A 26,070-nucleotide genomic window follows, 5' to 3' on the forward strand; every position below is an offset into this window, starting at 1 on the left:
CATTTTTATAAAATACTCAAAACAACGTACAAGAATCGAGCAAAAACTTGCTTCGGTACCGTAGTATAAACCAAAACATCGTAGAAAATGGCGGATAGGAGTAACGAAAGCATTGTAGACAATGACAATTTCAATCCTTTTTCCTTTTCCAAATTCTTGCAGAGAAAAGAAGAGCACACAGAAGTTAGAGAGATTATAGATCCTATTGATCCCTCTTCTGGTAACAATTTTTTTAACAGTTTGCTTGTGGCTCAAACACAGGCAGTTCTCGGGAACTAGTTTTACATTTTGATAGCAGCTGGCGAAAAGGTGTGGTACATTTTCGCCAGCTGCTATCAAAATCAGGTCTTTTTGTTTCAGGACATCTGTGATATTCCGGTGTTTAGGATTTAACTTTATTTTTAATTTTCTGTGTCCACCAATGTTTAATCTCAAGAGAATGAAAATATGAAGTATTCACTCAAAGAATATCTTAATAAACCCCTCTGACATGCTTTGCACATCACCACACCATCATCACTGAAGATTTCCAACAACAACTCGAATCACTGCGCATGTTGTCATGCTTTGATTCCTGACCCTCCGATTTTTAATCGCCCCTGAGCCACATTCTTTAACACTGCAGGAAAAAATTACTGAACCAGTTTAGTAAAACATATAATAAAAAAATAAATAAACAAAAAAATAATTAAATATTCAATATACATAAATGATGAACATATTCATCACAATTCCACAAAGAAAGAAATGAAATATACTCAATGCATCCTATTTCAAAAAAGCTATTGCGTAATTTCGATTGATGTCACAATCGATCAAAAGTGTTCTTTTTTTGAATGTTTTCAAATGTAATGTAGTGTGTTAATTTAAATTTCGAAGGGCCTTTGTTTCAATGCGTGCCATACAAAGTCTTGCAATCAAGCCTTGCCTCATTTGGATATATGTCCCAGTCTCCAGAGGTTGTCTTTTGGCGTTGTAGTTCTGGTTCGGGCTCCGAGGGTTTCGGGTTCAAGCTAGCTAGGTGGAGGGGCAAAATAATGAATAATGAAAATTTCCCGCATGGTACACCTGAGATACAGACGACGGTAAACTGAAATACAAATTCCTTCGGCCTAAGCAAATCGTGCCAGTTATCATTAAATGTCAGTGTAATAGGGCTGTCATCAAAAATATGTTGTGTTAGCGTCCTCCGAGCGATTCACTTTTGGTAATAAAAACCTGATTCGGTAAGTCGGAAAAAGACGGGGAAAAAATTTCACGAGATAATTTTCACAAAGAAAATTTTTTTTGCCAGAACTAACTTATGCAAAATTGACAAAAACTCGCGAAAATTTATCTCCTGTGGCTACTGACACTTTACAGGGTGGCGAAAAATGGTCTACAAACGATGTCGAGTGGCACTATACTGTCTTGGCCCTGGAAACGATTTTGCTTGCTCCGATCTAAAAAACCTGGGGAAAAATACGCCCGACCAACTCATTTTTGCGGGGTCTTCAGGATGCGAACCCAACATATTTTTGATGGTGGATTAGGGCAAATCTATGACTGAATAAAGCTACCCTCCTAATTAATTACGTGATTATATAAACAAACAGTTTTTGCTGTTAAAAAATCATAATTGTACCCTAGACTAAGATTCAATGGTCGCCATTACAGCTTGCTTTGAATTCGCTATCAAATGTGATATTATGTCTGCGACTTAAGGACCAAAAACCCAGACTAGATATAAACTGTAAATGGATGAAAAGCTATTTAACAACCCATCATTCTCAGTATGCTTTATACCCTAATTTATTTTTATTAAAACCATTTAAAAAGAGCTAGTGTTTTGTTTATAAAAGAAATATGTACATGCCAGGAATGGCTCAGAATGTAGTTATTGACTGAATGTGTATGATGATGATATTTTGACCCAACTTAGAACACGGCCCGTCTTAAGACTGGACGGACCATCTTTGGACACAGTGGCCCATCTTTTGACATGCGGCCCTGTCAATTGATGGGCCAGGACCAACTTGCGACATGGCGTTAAAAGATGTTTGCATACTCCGAGACTTTGTATTTAACGTAAACTACCTACAATAAAGTGAAAAAACTGAACTGCTGCAACTTTTGCCGAGGTATTGTTGTATACGGCTAGCTGAGGTTAAATCGAGTTATGCATTTCAAGATTGTTGTGGGTAGCAAAACAACTCTATTTGGCAACTCGTGCAAGACCCTATCTGCAAATCCATTTTAAAAAGCAGTTAGAGACTCCCTTGTTGAATTATTGGAGATGTTCGTGTGCATAATGACTAGCTAGTAAAAATTATGACTCAGATATCAAAATATAACATTTAGCTCAGTGTAATTTCATATTATATATATTTACAGGTAGCTATAATATTTGTGAATTTTTGTTTGTGTTTGTTCAATTTTTAAGGAAAAAAATTATGACATTGTATTTGTGTTGCTCATTACTTTAGCTATATTTGTAATAGGTTATATTTAGAGAATTCATGATTTGTTTTCCTCCTTATATTTTTTGTTTTCTTTTCTCCTCTCCTATAGACACTATAGTGCATTTGTCCACAGTTGGGCCAGACTTGTTTTCAATTTTTTTTTTAAATTTGAAACAGTGTCTTTCCCACGTTACAAGGCATAACTTTAGTCTGGGAGTCTTCAAACTGACTCATGTTGTGGCTGTTTCTAAAAAGTGTCAAAAGTTGGATCTGTCCCTTTTTTAATATGATTTTTGAAAACACAAGTGGCCTTTGTCAATAGTTGAGCCTGTCCTATCCTATGACACAGTCTTTTAAAAGCATGGGAATTGTTTATCAATTGTTAGGCCTGGCCCATCTTATGACAGTCTTTTAGAGGCATGGAAATTGTTTGTCAATAGCTAGGCCTGTCCCATCTTGTGACACATTTTCTAAAATTGCAAGAGACCTTGTATACAGTTAAGTTTGTCCCATCTAATGACACTGCTTTTAAAAGCAAGAGATTCTTTCGTCGATAGTTGGGCCTTTATCAACTTAAGACGTATTTGCATACATTTGTCCAAAGTTGGGTTGGGTCAATAGATGGGCTATCCCGATTGCGAATGCACTGACCCGTCTTTTGATGGGCCGGCCTGTCTAAAGACGGGCCAGTCCCACATCCAAAGCTGGGCCAGTGTCCGTATTGGGTCAGAATAATAATAAGAATTTTCATATTGGACTCAGGACTTGGTTATTTGGTTAGATCCAAATATCTTAAATGATGCTATTTTTGCTGACTTAATTTCAGACATTTCACTGGTCACGGATTATTCCACAATGTGTATATTGTGGAAGGTTCAACTTAGAGCATTTTAGAGGTTGGTTACTTGGCCTACAATCCTGCCAAAATAAAAACTTATGGTTTGGGGGTAAACGGTGACAACCTGTATTATGGATAATATAATAATAATAATATAACACCGTTAAAATTACTGGTATTACTGTTTGGCTTTTATAGTTTCACCAGTAAAATTAAAATAATTACAGGTATATTGATCGTATTGAATGGTAAATAATGGTGATATGTCTATATTTTCATAGAAAGGTTAATTAATGCTATTGTTTGTTCAAACACAATTCAAATGGGATTGAAAAAGCTAAAACCCTGCAGACCTATAACTCTATTTTAGGTTCTCAATTAAATTTACCAGATGAGTTTTTTAAGGCAGTTGTCCTACTAAAACAAAATTTGTTTTCACAGGCAATGTTTCTTGTTTGAGGACTATTATCCAAAATGGGAAATTTGGTCTTATAAAAAATTGGAAAGTGTTGTTTTTTGTAAATCACCTGTCAGGAAACTAGGGCACAATGTAGCTTTGGACATATTCTTTGGAAAGAGAATCTACAAGTTCATTTGCAAATATACTTCCCAGCTTCTATCTGTATTTGCTATTTGAATTAACAGTTATTTTCTTTGATTTGTTTTTAGATGATCCAGACAGTGATATACTGAATAAAAACCCTTTTTTAAATAAAAAGTACCAAAATGCGCCAAAAAACTCTCGCAAGTTGCAGGTACGTAGCTGTCAAGAATTTATTTGTAGCTTTTGTACTCTACATGTTATACCACTTTCAGCTGTTTATCCTCAAAACCTTTTATTTTTGTGTGTTTGTAAGTTGCCTTTCAAAAAATCAAAATATATTAATTTTAGATTGTTGATGATGATGAGGACACCAATGTTAATAACTTGACTACAAATCCTGTTAAGGTAAACCATACTGGACTACTATAGTTTTAACTTGTCCTAGGAGAAGTAATACAAGTTTGGTTATAATTGTAAAATATATCCAACAAGTGCAAAAATTTTCCAACGTCTTGAAGAATGCATCTTGAAAATACAATTAAGGAAAAATGCATTGTGGATCATGCATGTGACTATGATACATGATCCACGATGTTATATGTACTGTATTTAGAAAGTATATATAGATTAGAAGAAGAAGCATTGAAATCTTCTTTTTTTATTTGTTATACAAAGTTTTCAACTAAAGTATATGCAGTCCATGCAGTAGACGATGTTAGTTATTTCCATCCCTTTCCAAGTTGTTTGACCTCAAACTTAAAAGTGCAATGCAATGGCTTCACTAATCTTATGAAAAGCATTGATGTCAGTGTAATGTATTGGATGTGGTCAGAGAAATTAACAAATAAGACAAAACCACTTAGGCTACATACATGAAAGAAAAATAATTATTTCCACTTTCCACAAAACGTATCATAACTAAAAGAATCTGTCAAAAATTGAGAAATTGTAAAAAGTTAAAAAGTAAAAACTCTTTTCTTGTCTGATCATTTATAAACCCAAATGTGTCCTCATCAGGCTCAAAGTTAATATTTTACATGCGCACTGCTTTGTTTTTATTGGGATCAATTTTGCAAATATGAGATTACTAGAAAAACTTTCAGGAATATCTCTTCTTAGAATTTCCTGCAAAACATACAGTGTTTTTCTACAAAAATTTGTTCTCACGATTTAATTTAAAATAGTATTCAGAGTTACAGATTTACGATTTTGCTCTATTGTAATAAAATTAGGAATAGGAAAATTTTTTGTTTACTTAGTATTATATGCAAAATTTGCCTTTTTTTGGTCACACACGATATCAAAATGACCAATGATTTGGGGTCTGCATCGCAATAACTGCCATTTTTTGGCAAAACCCCCCAAATTTGGACTAAAAATAAAGTTTATAGCCTCAAATGTTAGTGCAGGCCATTATTTACAAATTTTATACGGTCTCGTATGCAGGAAAAATCTGGTTGCTAAGCTATGGTCCCAACGGCCCAAATTAGCTGCAAAATAGTCATTCATTAGATGTTTTTGATTTTTTTTACAATATTACTTATCAATAAATGCTAGAAAGTGACATTTTTGGATTTTCAAAAAAATTCACAATGGCTGCATTAACTGAGAATTAGGTTTCATGTTTGTATAAAAATTTGACTGTTTCATTATTTACGCTCATGTCTGATATTTGCGTGTAACCATTAAGATGTAAACCTGTTATCAAAAATATTTTGTTCATAAATCTGGAAATCTTTGCAAACAATATATATCAAATTCCCTGTTGAGAAAAATGACTGCATAGTGGAAATTAAGACGCAAGTAAATCAATGACCACATTTTGCACTTCACAAATGTATTTTAATTTTTATTTTAAGGAGAGGAATGACACAGACACAGATTCAGATTCATTCGAAGCAAGAACACCCTCTCCACAAATGGATTCCTATGTTTTACCAGAGTCAAGTATCGATCCATTGCAACAGAAAATTGACCAGGTAACACCATGTTATACCTCTCTTAGTTGGAGAAGCCATAAGGTTTGACAAAGGGAACAACTTACCTACAGAATTACTTGTAAATGCGATATATTATTTTTGTACCACACTCGTCGACAAAGTTTGAGAGTATTCACGGGTTTCATAAAATGCAAGGACTGTAGCTAGTTATTAGGTATCGTAGCTCAGCCAAAGTGTCGATAATTTTTTTTATAATATTGTCGAAATATCATGAAAAACGCAAGAATATCAGCAATTTCTTCAGACGGAAATTACCAAATGGCCTATCAGAATTATTTTAATTTTTCAAAATATTGGCGATTGAATTGTTCGTACAGAAGTAGGATAATTTTAATAAGCATTTCATATTTAGGATAATATAAAAAATAATAAGTATGAAATTAGTCTTTAATAATGGTAAGTCAACTAGCGTCACGTAAAGCAGGAAAAATAATAAGGGAAATGTCTGTAAAATAAGTAGTTCATATTAAGTGGACACTCTTCAGTTATACAGAGATGTTTTAAAATTCTTCAATGTTGCAGAATATCTTTATTTGAAAAAAAAATGTTGTTTGCATTTTTTTATTTTATTTTTTTTTACTTATCAGCTTGTTGTGGAGAAAGAAACACTACAATGTGAGTTAAAGAAAATTAAAGAAGAATTCTTAGAATATCGACAGACAGCAAACAGAAGGTATGGAGGTGTTTTTTATAGCAGCTTTTTTATATTATGTTATTATAAATGGGTAGCTATCATTCTTCATTACATTTCTGTAAGAAAAACATGTGTTGGAAAAAACTTAATAACATTAAAGAGATAATGAGAAAACTGTTTTAGTAAAATCATGAAAAAAATCTTTAAAACCTACGATATTTTGTGTTGGGGTTTGAATGGAAGCCCGATTGCACTTAGCCCAGTTAACTAAGCTTTCTTCGAGGATATCAAATTCGGTTTCTCTCAGACGAAAACTCTGGCGCAAAAAAAATGTCAGAGCAAATCCCTAAAATTTAAATCAACCTTAATTAAAATCAATTAATCAGCACAAAGTCGGCGTGGTCTTGTCTTACCTACTTAAATAATTTAATAATTAATTAAAAACAGATTTCCCGATATTGATCATCATTCAGAAAGTGCCGTCAGTATTCTGACCGCAAAACAATTTTTTGAGACCCAGCGTAATTTTTCCCACCTTAACTATTGCGAATTCCTAAAAATTATGCTGGGTCTCCTGGTTAGATTGCACTGTGTAGCAAAATATTGACACGTTTTACGATTTAGAATAAGTGGCTTACAGAAAGAGTTGGAGAAGGTAAGAAAAAAAGAAGCTGATGAAACGAAAGCTTTGGAAGATGTTGTACATATTGTTGAAGAAAATCTACAAGCAACAACGGTATGTCAAAAATTGTTACCATTCATAACTAGTAGCATATAACTAGTTCCCAGGTATGAATAAACACTGAGATTTTAGAGTAGAGGTTTTTTTTTTGTTTGTTTAGTTGCCAATTCAGTGTGTAAATGTAGAACTGTTCGATCCATATGTTTAAATTACGTATACACTTTACAGCGAGCACAATTTTTTAAAAGCAATCGGGAATTTTGGTCAGGTTTTAAGTTACGAATTTTTAGTCGATATCTAGCTGTACAGTTGCTTCATGGTTGCTTTATTTTATTTAATTAATTTTCGTAATTTTTTGTAAGAAAGGATATAAAAAAAGTTTTGGTTAAAGGAAGTTCTCGAAAATCAACTAATATTGAGTAATCACCCTGGTAGAGTGCTGAAAACAAAATCGTGTTTCATTTATGTGAGATTTAGTTTTTAGAAAACATATTTCAAACTTGCTGTTGTTCTTTTATAGACACGAGCAGCAAAAGCAGAAGCGACTGTATCTCGTTTGAAGGAAGAACTGCAGTTTTACAAGGTAATACTGTCAAATTTTTACATTTATTTGGTGGACTAGACATTCTTGTGACGAAGAAAGGGACGGGGAAAGGAAATTTTTATTTATGCCGTATTGAAATAATATGCATGGACATGAATTGGCGATGAATAGAAACTATTGAATAAGAAATTGAGGGAAGCCCATTATTGGGGGTTGAAGAATTAATAGTTTCGAAATATCTTGTCAAGGAGCCAGCTTAGCTTTTTACCAATGTTTGCATGTCGTAAATAACGTTAGGGAGTTATATCTGTTGATACAGACAGTTACTCAGCGTATAAACTTAATTTCTTTATGAGTAAATAAAAGGTGTTGTGAGACAGTTAGCTTTTTTTCTTCTTGTAAACAAAGCTAGACTGCGGTGTGGTAGCCCACTGTTTAGTAGCCCATTTTGTTTTTTAAGGGAAATTCTCAGGAAATTCCCCGTGCGGCTGCTGTTGTGATGATACGCATTTTCCAGTAAAGAAATTTGTGAACATTTCCTGAAAAAAGCGTTAGTCCCTATATACCAGTTTTGCTCGAGTATTTATTTATAGAAAATTTCTGTATGTTTTGCGTATAATCAAACTCGTGATGCATCTTGGGTAACCTAGCTCTAATCATTTAATTGACATTTGTCATTGTGTTCACCATTTACAACGTTTTTTTCATTTCCGTATTAAGTTTGTCGTCGGTTTCCTGAAGTCGTTACTAATTTTTTACCTCGAAAACGGTCTTAAATTTTTTTTTACTCAAAAAATTTTTTTATTTTTTTTTCAGGAAGGAAGTGTGCCAAAACAACACTACGAAAAACTTGTTACTGAGCATGCGTACTTGTTGAATACAATTCAAGAAAAATCCAAAAATGCTGCCTACTTGATGAGAACAGCTGCGGAGAAGACCGAACCACACGTCAGGTAATACATCCTGAAATATATCCCCCACACGTCTTTTTTTTATAAGAAACACAATTAAGTTTAGGCTGTGGTTATAGGTAACTAACTCTGCTGCAGAAAAAACTGATAAAATCACATAATTCATTTTCTGGGTTCTTTTTCTCTTCAGCACTTAAAATAATAATTTAGAATAATAATTTTGCGGAGTTTATTTTTGCGATTAAAATTAGAATATTTACCCAAACATTTTTTGTGATTAGATTTTGCGATTAAGCAGGTTAAAATGAGAATATTTTATTTCTTAATTGGCTTATTTTTGCGATTGATCGGTAAGAAAATGTGAGGAACTTTGCGATAGACGATTGGAATGTTATTTAGGAGAGTTGTAAGTACTTTTAAGGTTTGAAAAAGTGTTTTTGAACAATATAATACAAGAGAAAATATCAAGTAAAAAAACATAACTTCTAGATTTCAAATGTTTTTTTTCGATTTAATATAAAAAAAATTAAGATGAATTGTTGCGATTATAGCTTTTTTCGTGCACTTGCGGAACTTATTTTGTGATTTGCTCCAAAAAGTGTAATTTTCCGGAACTTTATTTTGCGAAAAGGGTAGACTAGTAAAGTTTTAGGCTTAATATCGACACACTACGGGGTATGTTTATCGCTAATAAACGTTACACGCTATCCGCTAAGTTTCTCCAGGGTGTTCGCTGTATCAGGAACGGCAGATGTTGTCAGGAATTTTGAAAATATAGTCAAAATTTCAGGAAAATTTGGTCTTTTTATGAAATTTGAGAAGCAAGTCAGGAGCTTTAAACTTTTCACTAATTCCCTGTAATGCATATAATTTTTTATTTTAATATGTTTTTCAATGTCATTTTTTTTGTTTCATCCTTTGTTTCTTCTTCTTTTCATGTATGCATTTTTCCTCTTCCTTAAATAGTCAGCTACTTGACCAGCTGTAACTATAGGAAGAAGTAGTGAAGGAAATTCGAAAATGTTAGGATTTTTAGCTAAAAAATGGCAGAAAAAACTAGTTCAACTTTAAAGTAGACACACTGTTCTTAACAATATTGAACCTATGTATGATACTGTGTGTTTTCTTCTACGAAAAACAAGCGATATCAAGTTTATTTTCCAGTATCAAAGTAGCATGTTTTTAATATTTTAACATAAATTATAGTTTTCTCAAGTTTTAAAAATTAATCAAAAATGGATTTTGTTATTGCTTATTTCAGACAACTTCAAGCAGGTATCGCGTCATTGCGATTCTTGGCAGAGCAGTTTGAAGATCTTGGAACTATAGCGGAGTTACCGAAATCAGAGAATATGAAAAATGATGTCACATGACCTAACGTGAAATCCTAATTGGTTAAATTATTAGGCGAAACTTGACCATAGTTACGTAACGATGGCGTAGTAACGAAGGTTGCACTCACGTTACCGTCGTCAACAATTTTTTACGAGAAGAATTGCTGATATGGTAAATACATGTTAGATTCAGAATTAACTGTGATAAGTTTAAGAAATGGCATTGGAAATAATTTCCAAATAAAATGAAATATGATAAAACAATATATAGATTTTTCTTCACTACCCATGTATTAAATAGACAGATTTTTAGTTTTTACGAATTAATTTTGTTAATATATTTTTATATACATGTTAGTGTTTGAATTTTGGTCATAATTTTAAATATTATTACATAGTATATTTCGTGTTTTACAACTTTTGCCTGAATTAGTGTTCTTTTTCCCTTGTTGTACTCAGAGAGGGGAATAGTACCTAATACCTTTTAAGAAAAAATGGGTTGGGCCAACGAAAACAGTAAAACTTGCTGAAATTAAATTTCGTTCAAAAACATGACTTTTCATGGCGAAGGACGGGCGTAATTTTTTTTCCGGTATTTTTTCGAAAGGTTTGTTTTATGCAAAACCTTTAAATCTATATTATAATGCCCGTATACGTCTGTCCGTCCGTCCGTCTGTCTGTCTGTCTGTCTGTCACGCAAAATGGTAGCTTAGCTGCGACGGGCGAACCCGTGGATTCTTCCACGGGCTAACGACTAGTACATGCAAATTCTTACAATATTTTTATGTGTAAAATATTTTTAAAAAAGGGTCTGGTGATTATTTACGTGCATTGTCTCATTCATTCTTATGTTCAACATGAAAGTTTTCTAAATAATGCGGCACTCCATTGCTTTTAAAATACATCCTACGCCCGTGTTAATCTTCATTAAAGAACTCAAAATGTGCGAAGGAGTGCAGAGTTTTCAGCATGATTTTCGAACATCTTACAGTTCGATTTTCCTGGTGTTACTTGATGTACAGATTCAACGTGGTAGTTGGTGCGTATTACATGTCACGTGGTATCAGACTTTTGTTGTGAGTTATCAAGTGTAACAACGCAACTCAAGATGGTAACATAAGCTATGCATGTTGGGTTTGTAAGCACTGTATTGTTTTGATCTTTTCTTATGGATGTATGGTTAATATTTTCTTTATTTATGTAGTTTACTTGAATAATATTTAAAATCTAGCACTTGTAATTTATATACTTTTTTGTAAGAATTCTCTTTATTAAGAATCAAGGAAGCTCAACTTTTAAAATTTTAAAAAATGTTTTTAATTAATAGGCTCGCAATTCAAACACTATTTTTTAAAGAATTAAATAAACTAAGATTGTTACTTTCTTGTTGTGTTTTACTAGCCTCTTCCTTATTTGTTCGAACATGTTTTTAATGTCATCCTTTTTATAGCTATTAGACATTTTTTTTTTTTTTTTGCAACATTTATTTCAGAATAATAGCTATTTACAAAAAGTCGCTTTTTCAAGAATCACACACACACAAAAAAAGATTTATTATATAAAAAAGTGCTGCTTCAAAAAACAGAATGTGTCAGAGTAAAATCAATGAACAGTATGTATTCCATATAAACGACGAAACTTCATAACCATACTCAAAACGAAATCACCTTTCTCGTCTTCAATTTGTTGTAATTTTATTGTATAATTATAATTTATGGATAGTGTAGTTTAGGTCGACATAAAAATAATAGACAAAAATAAAAAATGATAAAATTATTGATCCTTTTTCTATGCGTGATTGTTTTGGTTTCGTGTAACAAATACACGAATAATGAAGGCTGCACGAAAGATGAAAGTGGAAACGAGCAGTGCGTAAAGAAAGATGAATATGAGGACGACGATGAAGATGATGAGCCAGTGTTTTATGAAATTGAAGAAAAAATGAGGACCCGTGAACCCCTATTTCAATGGGACCCGGTAAAAGTGAGTAGTTATCGACCCTATTTTCTTTTTCATTTGCGCGCGAGAATTTGCTGCAGAGTTTAAACCTCGCTCGCAGCAAGTCTACCATGTTTTTTATTGTTTTTAAAACCATCACACACACGAGAAAATTGCGATGGTTTAAGTGCCATTGTACTAAAGAAACAGTCATTGTCCCGGCCCTGCGTAAGTTCCCGGGTCTCCTTATTCAACTAGTCTTTTTATGGAATATATATAGTTAGAATATTGCTTTATTATATTAAGTATTATTTCAACTCTGTCTTTCTTTTTGCTTAACAACGGGCCTTTAAGGCAATTTGTGCCTTCTTTTTGCTCCGGCCATTTTTGTATATATTACAAGATATTTTAACCTGTAACATTTATATAACGGCGAAATATACCTATAACCTAGCCTAACCTTAACCATTAGTTAACAGCGGTTAGGGACAAATCTGAATTTTCACGCTGTAAATAGTTAGTTTTCATGTTTTAAAATTTATGTGCGCAAGAAATGTTTAATGTCTACATATTTAATACACTTTAGATAGAATTTGTATTCTCTTTAAACGTTCTTTAAATTCTAAGCGCAAAATTTTCTTTAAGCGATGCTCTTTGTTATTTTTATACCAGTTCTTCAGCCGCCTCTCTTCCTTTACTTTCTGTTGATCTACACACTTTTTCCTCCATGTTTACGCTTCCATGCTTTAAATGTACAGATGTTCGTATGACCGTATGATTTTTTGCTAAATCACTACAGTGGAATCTCTCCAAAGCGGACGCCATTGATGCAAAAAAAGTGTCCGTTTTATCAACTCCTTGGTCTTATAGGTGGTGTCCGCTTTATAGAGATTAAATCCAAAAATCACTTCCGGAGCAACATTTTGCCGAAGACATAACTTTTTTTGTTTATTTACGTTTTTTCTTCGTTCTATTTCTTTGAAATGAAGGAAATGAGACTTATAATTTGATGAATGTGAACTTGTATTATTCACACGCTCTACTGTTATACAAACAAAAACAAAAACAAATATCAACTAATAGTTGGACTTGTCCATAAAAATGTCAGCCTTCTTCCGCCGATTTACAAAAATTCCCAAATGCAAAGTAACATGTCGAGTCATAGGGAGGCGTAAAAACAGAAGGGCTGGTTATGGACTGGAAATTCCAGATCGAGTTTGTTGGTGTCAATAAAGGTGTTAATTGAACGAAAAAAAAAATTAACAAGAGATTAAAAATAAAAAAGTTAAAAAATGTACAAAAAGTGTTTTTTTTTCATGTTTCCGCTTTACACAGAGCTTTTTTAAGAAAAAATGTCATTCGGTGCGAATAAAACTGTCCGTCTTATAAAATTTATTGTGAGAGTTTCACCCAAAAATAAGTCCGTTCCAACGAATAGTGTCCGTTATATAGAGGTGTCCGCTTTAGACCATGTCCGCTTTAGAGAGATTCCACTGTGCCTACTTAAACGACTCGTTTCATTTCTTGGTTATACTGAAATGAAAAAAATTTTAAATACCATGCTTACTCTCCAGTTTCCTTCGTAGTGCTTCTTTGCTTTTCAACATAGCTGTTGCGAAAGAAGGTCCAGAATCGAAGTTGTATATTTTAATGTTTTTAGAGTAAGCATTTCTTTGCTCCAAACTTGGGTACCTTTTTCAAGATCTGGCGCTTAATTTTAAATGTTCAAAAAATAAGCGCGTGATCGTTTTAAAGCCTGATTTCCATTAAACTGTTTTAACAAGGTCGACCCCAGAACCTTTTGCCGTTGCTGCGAAAATTCTATTTTGCTAGAACTATCAGAAAGCGCAGCGCCGTTGAGAAGTAAATAGTCCTGGGGACGAGGTTGATGTTTTAAGTTGCGGCTTTTAACCGTGTAGTTTTAGTTTTTGCTACAACAAAAACTTTACGGCTATTATCAAACGGATACAGATTTCAACATTTCGAACGTAGTATATCTATAAAAATTCATGGCTATTTAGCTTTTATCGTCTTAAAAATACCTGCAAAATATTTGTCGATATATTTGCTATGGTCGCTTTGCTAGCCGGTTAGCCATATAGATAAAGATCACCAGCGAAAATAAACAAAATAAAAATGAAATAAATGAAATGTCTAATAAATAATATATATTAAAATCACTTCTATTTGACAATGTTGTTATTCACTTCAAAGCGGTCATCTTTTTTTTGCGCAAAAAAGTAAGTCAACCTGTGCGGGGTTTCTTCGTCACCGACTCAGTGTAAAAACCAAACAGCCTGGGGACAAAGTTGAGGAAATTCAAACTTAAATGTGTAGTTGTACATTGTATTTGCTGGCCTTACGCCCACGCTTATTGCACTACGTTCATCAAAATCCTACGTTTGTCCCCAGGGCTTTTGCCTTTTTTCACACCTAGGCTGTTAGCCGTTCAAGTAAACGCTAGCGGATTTGATACCAGGCAGCAAACTCTGAAAACAAGTAAATACGTTTGTATTTTTCAAAATGCTAGTTATTCCCTTTCAGGTCGGTCACGTGAGGGAAGTTAAAATGGAAGACGGAAGTATTAAGAAAATAGTTACCATGGCATTAAAACCTAAAATATTTGGTAAGTACTTCACATTGTTTTTTTTAACGCGGCTCCCAAAGGGCGTTTGACTACGTCAGTTTATCCTGGAACATTTGGAATAATAAGAAAATCAAAGCTTCATTATCTTTGATAAAATAATTCCTATTTGGGCACCTAATTTTAGGTGTTTTTGTGGTTTTTAGGTACATATTTTATTTATGATGTAATATGCAAGTTTACCTTTTAATATCATAGTGATTGACAACTTTCTAACAGATGAAGAATGTGATCATATTATCGAGAAGGCAAAATATTTTGGGCTCATGAATAGTGGTTTGCATATTGATGAGAAGATCAAGATGAGCAAAATCGAGACTTACGGTTAGAGCAACTTTCTTTCCAGTCTCTTTAAAATGTAAAAGTGCTAGGAAATTGTACTTCGGGTATTTTGTATATAGCCATTGCAAGCGATATTATTCCATGTTTTTTTCGCGCTCTTAATTTTTGCGCGTCCTTAAATTTATTATTTTCGCGCTCAATTTTTCTTTATTTACACAAGAATAACTTCAGAAATACCTTTTTACCTTACTTCCCAATCTAAATAAAAAAATTACCCTTAGCTGGAATTTATGTAATTTTCGCAACAATAAACTACCCATAGGAGCTTGCTATTCAGCGCAGTATTAAATACACACGCAATCACCTCGCTTAAAAATCAAACTCACGCACTGAAAATTAAAAAAATGTTTTTGACTGGAAAAGTCCAAAATTTTAATCCGATAACGCACGTCTCACGTATCTCACGTAAACAAATCATTTGTGCCAGTCTCAAAAATAAAGTTTCACTAATATAATAAACTAGTCGTTAGCCCGTGGAAAAATCAACGGGTTCGCCCGTCATTTTTATACCGCATTGCGTGCGTCTCGCTACTTGCGCAGCTAAGCTACCATTTTGCGTGACGGACAGACGTATTCAGGTATTTTAATATAGACATTACAACAAAAGCGCTAAGAAAGAAGAAAAAGTTAATGCCTTTCAAAGTTTTTGGTGTGAGAACAAATTTTAAAAATACAAGTAAATATTCTTGCATTCGACATGTCTTTAAAAAATGGGTGACGCCTGAAACACGCTAAAATCAATGTCGTTTTTATTGTTTAATTTTTGGCGTATGGAACTATAATCACATACAAAATTAATAGAACACCTACCCAAATGGTTCCGGTTTCCGCCAATTTAAAGTTTTTGGTTTTCCTAACGATGTTTCTTCTGTTGAAATAACGTGTTTTAACGTGTTCCATTACATTTCGTTCTCGAATAATTAATCGCTGCATTTTCTTTGCAGGAAAAGCAAAAAGTACGTTTGGCGATTACAAATACTGGGATTTAAATATGAATGGAGAAATAACAAGAAACGAGGTAATAATTTATCAAATTGCTTTATATAAAAATAACAAAAAAGTTCTAACAATATTAATGACCGATTTAAGTTTTTTTTTGGAGAAAAGAAATTCTTAATTACTTCTTGTGTTTCAAAGCTTTGACTCGATGTTTATCAACGTCCAAAGTAAGGAATCTGGGGAATTTAAAGCCGTCAAAATAAAGCGAAAGACATTTTACCAACACAATTCTTTATACTCGTGTCTTTTTTACACGCGTCTTTTCTCTGCCATCAAGATTCCTTTTTCTTCATTGTTCTTCTCTTCTTTCGTTCGAAGCCAACGAAGAAACATTAGGCCCAATCGAATTACGAAAAAAAAGCAGGTAATGCCAATTAGTGCGAGTGTTAAATCCTTAAGGCTTGCTTCATCGTTCGATCCTTTGTTCAATGTTTTGAGAACTCCCGCCAAGCCCACCAGGAGTGAAATGTAATTTGTGAACGTATACTCGACATATTTTGCTAAGATACAATTTTCCACACAAAACCAGATGATTTCAAAACATCCCAGGAAAATCAAAGCAACTAACGACGCTGTCGACGTTGCGACGTCAAGGCTGTGCGATAAAAAGGCGGCAAATGCAAAGATGGCAGCTAGAGCTACCCAGGATGCATTTAGCATTATGCCATTTTGAACTAATAGTCGTTGACTCCAAACATCGAGCTTGTTTTTATGCACTACGGGATGAACATCTAGGTAGTCGCGCAGATCAGAAAAGGAGTAACTAAGAGCAACGTCTAAAAATAGTGCACTAATTGCTACGGTTACCATGGCACCAACTAAATTTCTGTGTGACCAGAGAAATAGCCATACAGTCATACTTATAATGTAACAGATAAAACATAAGAAAACTTTGCCTGACAAAATGTTTGCCTCATCACCTCTCCTGAAAATGGTCGCCACAGAGTAGATCTGCCATATTAGTTGATAAAAAAACACAACAAACCAGATTGCAAAAACGGATTTATCCGGGTTGATGTTAATAGGGAATGTTGTAGCAACATTAACAAGCGGTGTGGGGAAGGCGCTGCTGTTTCCTTTCACTGCGAAACCCATCAGAATAAGATGAATGACAAACAGCACCAGTGCGCTTACCATCAATACTATCTGAGTCTTGGATATAGCCATTTTAACGCTCTAAATAATAAAGAGAAAATAATAGCAACTCTTTATTTAAATGCGATGCTTTCCTCAAGTATAGGTATAGACGAAAAAAATGTCATCATTTCTATTGTACGCCATTTTAAATTTAAAAGAAGATTCTGTTGGATAAAACCATTAACTAAAATATTATCAAAAAGTTAAAAATCTTTTTTCACGTTCCATCTTCGCACATTTTTCTTCTCACAAAACTAGAAATGCACAAAAATCTTTGTTTACAATAAACTGGTGCGATCTTTAAATTTTTACCCGCTGTCGGTTTCCTTAAATCTTTCTTTCAAGACAAGAGAAATTTAACCGTTCCGTTGGTAAAGCTCGATTCCCACTGTGGTTTAAGTGTGTTTTAAGTATGTTTTAAATAAGATTTTAAAGTTAACGCATAATGTGAACGTGTTCGTGTTTTAAAATTTTCGCCATAAAACCTGTTTAAACCACAGATAAAATAAAACCTTAGATTAAAAAATTTTGATATTGGGGTTTAAAGTTCAAAGGCGCCGACAAATGCCGAAGGAGTTTTCAACGATTGTAGGGCACATTTTCCGCATTTTCACGTTAAGACAAAAAAGAGAATAAAAATGGCTGAAAAAAAACTTTGATACAAGAAGAGAATCTTAGCGATCTTATTCGCCAATATCCAGTGATTTTTGATAAATCACACAAAGGCTACCAAGAGAGAAACGCTACATGTTTTTGCTTTTAAAACAATGTGGGAATGCTCAGGGTTTATTTTAATTTTTAAAACACATTGAAAACCTTTTAGGTTTTATATTTAAACCCAAGTTAAACCACAGTGGAAACCAAGCTTAAAAAATCGTATACAACACGTGAAATCAACTTTTGTTGCGTTTAATTTTTTTTAAAATATAGGATACGTTGCAACAGAAAAGTTTGGAAAGAAAAATTTCGAATGTTTCAAAAGAAATATTTCACCGTGTATTCCCGCCTTTTTAAAAAAAAACAATGCAGATTTTAACGCAAAAAAACTTACTTTTTATTCCTGCCCGTGATGTGGCCTACAGTTTATGGAGTTTTGTTTCTCTTGCAGAAACTTGTTTTGTTTTGTCGTTAATTATCAACATGTAATCAAAAACTCTCCTTCGCAGATTCTTTATTCGTTGTCCTAAACTCTTATACCACTCAAAATAAATAAACAAATAAATACAACGAAGTTCATCTTGTTTTGTATTTACTCCCACATGATATCCATGTATTTAAAACAAACAAGACAATCTCATATCAAACTTAATCCTAGGGCTTTCTCTCTTTTTCATACGGGGACGGCTAAACGAAAAAGAGAAAAAACACCCGTGGTCGAGGTTGGGTCTTGAATGACAATAAATCAACTACTTCTCCTCCCTTCGGTACAAAGATATTACACTAAGGGGGCGCTTACTGATACAAATTAACACGACGTCCTAAAGCAGAATGGAACTCAGGGCGGTTTTTATAGGCGAGTACCATTCTCGACCCCAGAGCTCTTTGAGATAAACTCCAAGGCTTAATCTCAAACAGCTCTGGGGACGAGAATGTGGTTAAACATGACTCAGCATGTTTTTATAGGCGGTAGGTTTGAATTGTACATGGATACTAGTAACTTGGTGGCTCTCAGCCTTGTCTTGGGGCTTTCGTCTCTTTTTTATAAAACTTCAACAAAACAAGTTCCATAAACAGCACACAGAGAGTCCTGGAAGCGAGGTTTACGCACTAGTTATTGACGTTTAATACTTGACGTTATTTTTATATTGTTGATATTTTCAGAGTTTAGTTTATACGTTTTATATTACACTAACCAACGCGACACCAAATTTGTACGCAGTCCTTTTTCTAGATCCTTTTTAGTCAGAATATGCTAGCCTCAAACAATGTTGTCAAGTTCAGAAAATTTAAATAAAAGTCAAAATTTAAACACTAGCTAAATCGTTATAAAAAATGTTACAAAGTGGCCCTTACAGGTCGGAGAAGATACAAGATGCCCTGGGGACGAGTTTGATCCTTCCGTATTTTACTTGATTTTTTGGGAGTCCTTTATCATATGGGGAAGATAGAATTAAGGTAGGTATTTCAAACTATTTTTGCTTTATAAATTTTGTTTTCTCCAGTACAAAAAGAATAATAAATTTAAAATCAACAACTAACATTAAACACTCCATCACATAATTTAAAGCGAAAAAACTTCCGTTAGATTACAAAAGGACATTTCAATGTCTCCCGTGGTGGAGGTTTTATAACACCCCTTCCTAAAGTTTTTGATTTAACTTCTAACTGCTTCGCTTCTTGCGTTATATCCTATCGAATCGTACGACGCTCTTTTCCTGTGGTTTAAAAAGATCAATACGATTCTTACAATGAATAAGACGATGGAGAGTATCAATAAGCCCAAAGTCAGACCTCCAACCGGATCGTTTGGTTTTCCCCTCGCAGCAAAAATTCCACTGAGCGCGTAGATAAGTGCAATGTATGGCGTAAACGTATAGCCGGTGAATCTGCAAAGCACGAAATTTTCTAAAACAAACCAAATAATGCTGAGTATTCCAAGGAATGATAAGGCGATCAAAGAGGATTTTTCTGTGGTTGCTTCTAATTCGTAGGCGAAAACAACAGCCGTGTTGATCAAAGTTGCTACAGTGGTCCATGTTCCGTAAAACAACAAACCATTTTGAACTAGAATTCGTTGGCACCAGATATCCACTTTGTTACTTGAGTTTAACTCGTTTGTTTCTTCGTATGCTGTCAGTTCAGAGCATGCAAGTGCAATAGCGAGATCGATAAAGACCTGTGCGATCATGATCACAATGAATGATGGTGCAGCTTCCAAGCGGGTCCAGACGAACAACCAAATGACAACAAAGATGATATTTGTCATAAAACACATGTAAAACTTTGTTGACAGAATCTCCGTGTGATCACCTTGCCGGAAAATTGTCGAAACAGCGTAAATCAACCATATAATTTGATACGCAAAAATAATGCCCCAAATCGAGAATGTAGCTCCAACTGGAGTCATTTCCAATTTAAATACGTCTGATGCATCGCCCACTGATCTTGGGAAAAGATTACTGGCGCCTTTGCTAGCCAGTCCGTTAAATACCAAATGGATGATGTACACAACCACGGTTAAAACAATGGTGGCGGTCACTTTATTTTTTGATGACGCCATCTTGGATTAAAGTATCTATAACAAAATTGAGAAACTAATTACATGCTTTTTGAATTAGAAGTATAAGCATTGAAATTGATAAAAAAATTCGGCCCTAATATTCCTACTATTTCGTGTAATTGAAATTTCACAAATTTCGCGAAAAGCGAATTTTCAAATAATTTTCACAAAATTTGCGAAATTCCCGCAAAAGTTAATTCTCTTCACATAACTCTATTGCATCATTAGTTCAACATGTATTTTTTTCCTCTTTGGTAATTCGGAAATAAAAACGCCAAAAATAATAAAATTAAATTTCTTATGTGATAAATTTCACATGTAAAAATGTTCGCATTGTAAAACAAAACTTTCGCCTCAGGGCCGTCTAGCAGGTCGGTCTGTATTTTTGACATGCGGCTGTTTATTCCACAATGCAACCAAATCCGATAAGTACAAAACCCTATTAATGCCGACTTTTCATGCAAACATTTTTTTCAACCAGTTAACAAAATAGTAAGAAAATTAATAAAATTTTTTGTCCACATCTAAATCTAAAAACACTGTTCTCTCTTGAAGGTATAAAGGTCCTTTCCCCAAGGGCTCCCTGAGGGTGTTAAAAACCAATATAAAAAACCAAAGAAGACCTTGGGAAAAAAATAAAGAAAAAAAACCTGCACAGATCTCGTGTATTCCTTTTTTTGTTCATTACTTTAAGAACTCAAAAGTACAAAACTGCAGTGTAGAGTTTTCCAAAAATCGTATGCAGTTCTTATTGCAAGAAAAAATAAAGCATTCCAAACTGATAAAAGTTGACGCATGCAATGTTTTACGAAATACTTACAAAGTGTGTTCAAAGTTACACAAGAAAAAGCGAGCTTGTTGTAAATATTCTTTCGAAACGCAAAACCTATACGAATCTTAAGTTACGTAACATAAACGAAATTTTAAAATGCAACTTAATTTTATTTCGTTACTTGTCAATAAACTATTAAAGAAATAGAGAATTCACTTTACCTTTTTCACCTTCTTGTCAAGATGTTATGACAAAAACTTCAATACGGTACACGCCTTATGAAAACCTAAAACACAATTTTTGACCGCGCTTTATAACTCTTCATCATTGATGTTTATTTTATCTGCCATTGAGATATAATTTTAAATCATTAAATTTACATTAAAATAATAAAAACATCAATGAAGGAGTTTAATATTATCCTGTAACATAGCAAGGGGGCGATTAACCGTTTAAATTTCACTATTAAAATCGCAATCTCCAGGATGGAGGGTGTTATATCGTACGATACGGTAATGTTTTTACAATGGGTTCGAAAAACAATTTTCAAATAAAAAATGTCCCAATTTAGCAAACACGTGTGCGTTATGAAATTCCTTCGTATCAACAGCTATTTTATTCAAATAATACAGGGCAAGCCATGCAACTGTGCTTTGTTTTTAATGTCGCCCGCCACTTTTGAGAACCGAGTCGAGGGCGGCTCTGTTATTACATATAGGGGATGTAAACTCAGAAACTAAGAAGGCGGCTATTTAAATAAGCGTCTATAGAATTTTTCAGATTTTTGTCTGAACGTTTATTCTAAAGAAATGAAATTAAAATTCTCTTTGCTGTTTGCGATACGTCGCATTTACAAAGTGCAAATGAAGCTTTAGTTCAAGGTTGTCATCATAAAAACAACCTTTCACAACGATGGAGAAAGTAAGTGCGGGCGAACGATAAAGCAACTTCGTTTCCATGCTATTCGGTTGCACCACAAAAAATGGCATGTTTAGGGCAGGCCATTGACTACGCGGTGTCCTTTCACCGATTCTCAACTTCCGTTTGCCTTATTTAGGTTATCGATCTTGCTAGAAGAAACTTAAAGCTATACATTAATGAAACAGATGTCAAAACAATGTAAGTACATGTCCTAAAATAACCTCCCACCACTACAAATATGATTTCCCTTTTTCAAACCTTGTATCCAGAGCTACTATGTGTTGCCGCTGTTACAGTTTTTTTTAAAAACGAAAAGGTTTGAGAACAACATTTGGAGCTGATTTAGCGTCACCAATGATCATGAACTTTCCGCTCTTTACTGAATTTCGCGGAAAAGTTTAGGAAAGTCCGTGGAAAATTAATCCGTATGCAATCTCGTTTCCTATAAACCACAGCTTACATTAGTATTGCAGAGAATCTAAATTTCCTTTTTTTTTTAAGGTTTGAAGAATTAGGTTTGCATGAACTCGATGATGGTGTTATAACACGTGAAGAGTTTGCCTCGATGAACACAGGTGGTATCACAGAATATTTAAAACAACTCCGTGAAACACATCCAAGATTCCGTGATCGGTTCAGCGAGCAAATCTGGTTAAAACAAGGAAATAAATCGGATGTTATTATGCAGAAACTCCGAAGAAAGTAAGGTCTCGTTTGTGCGGATTTTTAGTCTCGATCTGAAGAGAAGATAGTTATAAGACTAACCAAAATATCTGCTTTAGGATATCACTACAGCTTTTAAAAGAGATCTCCGTGTACAGGATCATTCCCATCATGCCAAAAATTTTTTAACTTCTTTGCGAAGTTTTTTCTGCAAACATTTGTACTCCTAAAGTACTTAAGCATACTCTTATTGTGACATGTTTTATTATGGCTGCTCGGTTGCCGTAAATATTTTGCGCTTCTACATAATTTGTATTTTTAATTTTTTTAAAAAATATAATAATAAAATTGTTTAGCAAAAGTATTTAAATCAATCTCTTTAGGGTTATCAGCCTTACAAATCTACCTGCTTATATTGTTGAAGGTGGTGAACCTTTGCAAGTGTTAAACTATCAACCGTTTGGTCACTACCACGCCCATTTCGATGGACAAAGTGACACAGAATACCCCAATTATCCCTGCTGTCATATGGACGCAGAGTCACAACCCACCAACTGCAGATTGTGCAGGTCAGTAATAACCTCGTACACAGAACTTTGATAGTTGAGTTGTATATTTGTGGACAAAAAGTGAACTAATGCAATAAATAAAATAAAAAATTGCAATAAATTGCAATAAATAAAAAACTTCAGGAAATTTTGAAAAAATGACTCATAATCAATTTTTACTTCTATATTGTTCCCTGGTTTAGATTCGTCACGATTGTATATTATTTAAACAATGTGGAGGAGGGTGGAGAGACGGCTTTCCCAGTTGCTGACAAGAAAGATTATGATCACGATGTAGGTGTTTCCATAACAACGTACTTTTACTACAATTTTTTTTTATAAGAATATTTTTTTGAAAATAGTAAGGCTAGAAAATAAGAACAATGGCAAGGTCAAAACTCACTTTTTTATTTCTCTTGAAAAACTTTACAGTACCTGGTCACAAAAAAATTATATATACTGTAAATAAATAAATAAATAAATAAATTTTAACCTAAATACGTGGGAGAAATAGGAACAGCTCACTTTGAAGTCAAATTTCCTGGATTCTTATATAAAAAAATGTACTTTTATAACATTTTCAATTTTTGTTCTTCGCAGGAATTCAGAAAACGCAAGGTGGAGGATTTTTATAATTTAAGTAAATTTTGTCACAACGCAAGTGTGGTGGTGAAGCCAAAGAAAGGACGAGCTGTCATGTGGTACAACCATCACATGGATAAAGACGGATGGTTAGGTAGGTGATCTGACAAAGACTGATCTCAATTATAATTAAAATAGGTTCTTACTTGACGACGAGATGCATTCTCGTCCTCAGAGCTCTTTGAGATAAACCTCAAAATTAGAACCTTCGACATTATCTCAAAGAACACTGGGGTCGAAAACGGACATGATGAATGTTAGACAATATTGTCCTATGTTTGGAAGATGTTACTGAAAATTGTTTTTGTTATGAACTAGTTCAAGAAGGTAATTATTCTATGTATGAAAAGTTAAACAATTCACGAAAAATTATGCTCAGGAGTAAATTATTATAACTATTGTCTTCAATCGTGAAGTCTTAATTATTTTCCATGTAATGTCGCTTCGTTTTGGTATGACCCTAAAAATCCAACCGTGAAGTAGGTTGAGTTTATTTTCTGTTTTTTGTTCTTATAATTTCCTACATTTTAGGTGCGATGGATTACTATTCGTTACATGGTGGTTGCGATATCATAAAAGGTACAAAATGGCTGGCCAATAATTGGTTAACAGCTCCACCAGCAAAATACGCTTACATGGATAGCCTTTATTATACGGGAGAAGCAGAAGGCGCTTATTAGCTCAACAAAGAAATAACGAAAGAATAAATAGTAGTAAATGTAGATCAATGACAATATATTATTTGTATAGTAGAATTTGACGAGCATAATTTTATATATATAACAATACTTAACAAAATTTTCAAATCGAAAGGCTAGCTTTAAAAGCACACTGCTGTAAAGTTATCGACATAACATCAATTACTGGTAGCCGCGTAAATGCTTTGAGTATCGCAAATGCTCGTTAAGGGCGCTTATTTAAAATTTTGACTTTTAGTTTGAGCGCTTATTTGAGAGGGACGGTAAAACGAGAGAGGCGTTTGAATGAAAAAATCTCTGTACCTTTTTTTCAGGGAACTATAAAGCAAATTTAACCATAAACATTTGCGTTTTTACATTTTATAACCATTTATTGGTCGTAAAATAAAAAACAAGATATATCTTTGACAGGTAGAAATAGCATGTCCCTGAGCCACCCTCGTGCCTAGGGTTTTTTAACTTCTTGATACTGCTTCCCTAGATAGATAGATGTGCATATGTTACATGGCTAGCCTCACAAATATCGAGTGATATACCCTGTCTATTATTTCCAGGATGGGGCATAGAGTATTTAATGCTCATTTTCAGCTACGCAAACCCAATTAGGGCCCGCGCTCTACTCTAGACTACTCTCGGCAACATTCAACAGTCCACACAGTAAGCTAACTGCCCAATTTACCTCACATGGCTTGGGTTAACCCGGGGCTATGGTAACATTCACTCGCCCATGTTGAATCGCCGTGAAGAGAAATCGAACCCCCGGTCTTCCGCACAGAGGACGAGAGCTATGACAACTAATCTACGGCGCCTCATATCAAAAAAAGACAAAAAAACCTGAGGACGAGGGTGGTCCCTGAGCTTAAATGTTTATGGTTAAATTTCCCCTATGTCAATGAAGCCAACCACTTAAACGAAAAGATTTTTGACATAAAATTTTATGCTTTATATGGTTTTAAAAACAACGCTGTTTTGGAGTAAAAGGTCGTAAAGGAAAAGCAAATGTTCAGTACTCCGCAACTGATAAGAAATAAAATTTCTAATTGTAAGCATGTACACCGGTGGTCGCACTTTCTTTCGTCAAGTCCCACGGAACATGGGAAAATGATAATATCGACGTCGCAAGAATAAGCACGTAGAGCTTGGATTTAGCCAAAAAATTTTTTTAAAAGGATGCATAATATAACATAAACAACTAAACTGAACGAAAAGAATTTTCTTTTCATTGCTACATTGTCCACGCTATTAAATCACACCATTATACATCAAGTTCAAAATGCTGTACCACACATGGCAATTAAAAGGGTTTTTCGATATGACAGGACACCCTACGCGGGTCATTTCCCGATTTCGTAAGAAAACATCACTTAATGCCTGTCTATAGCAAGACTTCTTTCGTCCTGTGAGTACTGACTGACATCAGGTTTTACCGTGTCCATATTTACGTGGCCCTTATTCTCACTCTCCAAAGCAGGCTCAAGAGTCACCTTGGTATCCGTGAAGAAAATCACATGATAACATTACCGTATTTTCCTACTCAATTCGGTCACCTTTGCAAGCTCACCTTGCATACAAAAAATAATATTTAATCAATTAAAAAAAATTAAATTCCTTAAAAGAT

The 26,070-nt window shown here is 34.0% G+C and overlaps 4 protein-coding genes across 6 annotated transcripts; 2 read left to right on the forward strand and 2 right to left on the reverse strand.

Moving 5' to 3' along the window:
- The first annotated feature begins 29 nt into the window (after positions 1 to 29).
- Positions 30 to 10,328, forward strand: LOC130614730 (uncharacterized ENTR1 family protein-like). 2 transcript variants are annotated; one of them, XM_057436172.1, is made up of 9 exons: positions 39 to 220; positions 3,949 to 4,034; positions 4,172 to 4,228; positions 5,683 to 5,802; positions 6,411 to 6,496; positions 7,082 to 7,193; positions 7,660 to 7,722; positions 8,500 to 8,636; positions 9,856 to 10,328. In XM_057436172.1, the coding sequence occupies exons 1-9, from the start codon at positions 88 to 90 to the stop codon at positions 9,965 to 9,967; spliced, it is 906 nt and encodes a 301-aa protein (XP_057292155.1). In that variant the 5' UTR covers positions 39 to 87; the 3' UTR covers positions 9,968 to 10,328. The 2 variants fall into 2 exon arrangements, with proteins under 2 accessions (XP_057292156.1, XP_057292155.1); XM_057436173.1 differs by lacking the exon at positions 8,500 to 8,636 and having other exon boundaries at positions 30 to 220.
- Positions 10,329 to 11,634: 1,306 nt separating this feature from the next.
- LOC130614726 (transmembrane prolyl 4-hydroxylase-like) lies at positions 11,635 to 24,552 on the forward strand. Its single transcript, XM_057436168.1, has 10 exons — positions 11,635 to 11,911; positions 14,411 to 14,492; positions 14,709 to 14,834; positions 15,797 to 15,870; positions 22,038 to 22,099; positions 22,403 to 22,603; positions 22,948 to 23,133; positions 23,316 to 23,406; positions 23,713 to 23,848; positions 24,286 to 24,552. The coding sequence occupies exons 1-10, from the start codon at positions 11,693 to 11,695 to the stop codon at positions 24,432 to 24,434; spliced, it is 1,326 nt and encodes a 441-aa protein (XP_057292151.1). The 5' UTR covers positions 11,635 to 11,692; the 3' UTR covers positions 24,435 to 24,552.
- On the reverse strand, positions 15,872 to 18,167 carry LOC130614727 (uncharacterized). Its single transcript, XM_057436169.1, has 2 exons — positions 18,040 to 18,167; positions 15,872 to 17,027 (listed from the first exon to the last, which is right to left on the reverse strand). Exon 2 carries the CDS (start codon positions 17,016 to 17,018, stop codon positions 16,101 to 16,103), a length of 918 nt encoding a protein of 305 aa, XP_057292152.1. The 5' UTR covers positions 17,019 to 17,027; positions 18,040 to 18,167; the 3' UTR covers positions 15,872 to 16,100.
- LOC130614729 (uncharacterized) lies at positions 19,104 to 21,353 on the reverse strand. 2 transcript variants are annotated; one of them, XM_057436170.1, is made up of 2 exons: positions 21,202 to 21,353; positions 19,104 to 20,223 (listed from the first exon to the last, which is right to left on the reverse strand). In XM_057436170.1, exon 2 carries the CDS (start codon positions 20,206 to 20,208, stop codon positions 19,303 to 19,305), a length of 906 nt encoding a protein of 301 aa, XP_057292153.1. In that variant the 5' UTR covers positions 20,209 to 20,223; positions 21,202 to 21,353; the 3' UTR covers positions 19,104 to 19,302. The 2 variants fall into 2 exon arrangements, with proteins under 2 accessions (XP_057292153.1, XP_057292154.1); XM_057436171.1 differs by lacking the exon at positions 21,202 to 21,353 and adding an exon at positions 21,029 to 21,159.
- Positions 24,553 to 26,070: the final 1,518 nt, after the last annotated feature.

This window comes from Hydractinia symbiolongicarpus, chromosome 11 (genome assembly GCF_029227915.1).
Source record: "Hydractinia symbiolongicarpus strain clone_291-10 chromosome 11, HSymV2.1, whole genome shotgun sequence".
In the NCBI taxonomy this organism is placed as follows: domain Eukaryota; kingdom Metazoa; phylum Cnidaria; class Hydrozoa; order Anthoathecata; family Hydractiniidae; genus Hydractinia; species Hydractinia symbiolongicarpus.

Bases quoted from the DNA above. Each gene is read 5' to 3' on its own strand.
- LOC130614730 (XM_057436172.1), top strand. From the start codon at position 88: ATGGCGGATAGGAGTAACGAAAGCATTGTAGACAATGACAATTTCAAT. The intron at 4,035-4,171 runs GTACGTAGCTGT...TATTAATTTTAG, and splicing joins AAAACTCTCGCAAGTTGCAG to ATTGTTGATGATGATGAGGA. The intron at 6,497-7,081 runs GTATGGAGGTGT...TTTACGATTTAG, and splicing joins CGACAGACAGCAAACAGAAG to AATAAGTGGCTTACAGAAAG.
- LOC130614726 (XM_057436168.1), top strand. From the start codon at position 11,693: ATGATAAAATTATTGATCCTTTTTCTATGCGTGATTGTTTTGGTTTCG. The intron at 11,912-14,410 runs GTGAGTAGTTAT...ATTCCCTTTCAG, and splicing joins TTCAATGGGACCCGGTAAAA to GTCGGTCACGTGAGGGAAGT. The intron at 23,407-23,712 runs GTAGGTGTTTCC...TGTTCTTCGCAG, and splicing joins AGAAAGATTATGATCACGAT to GAATTCAGAAAACGCAAGGT.
- LOC130614729 (XM_057436170.1), bottom strand. From the start codon at position 20,208: ATGGCGTCATCAAAAAATAAAGTGACCGCCACCATTGTTTTAACCGTG.
- LOC130614727 (XM_057436169.1), bottom strand. From the start codon at position 17,018: ATGGCTATATCCAAGACTCAGATAGTATTGATGGTAAGCGCACTGGTG.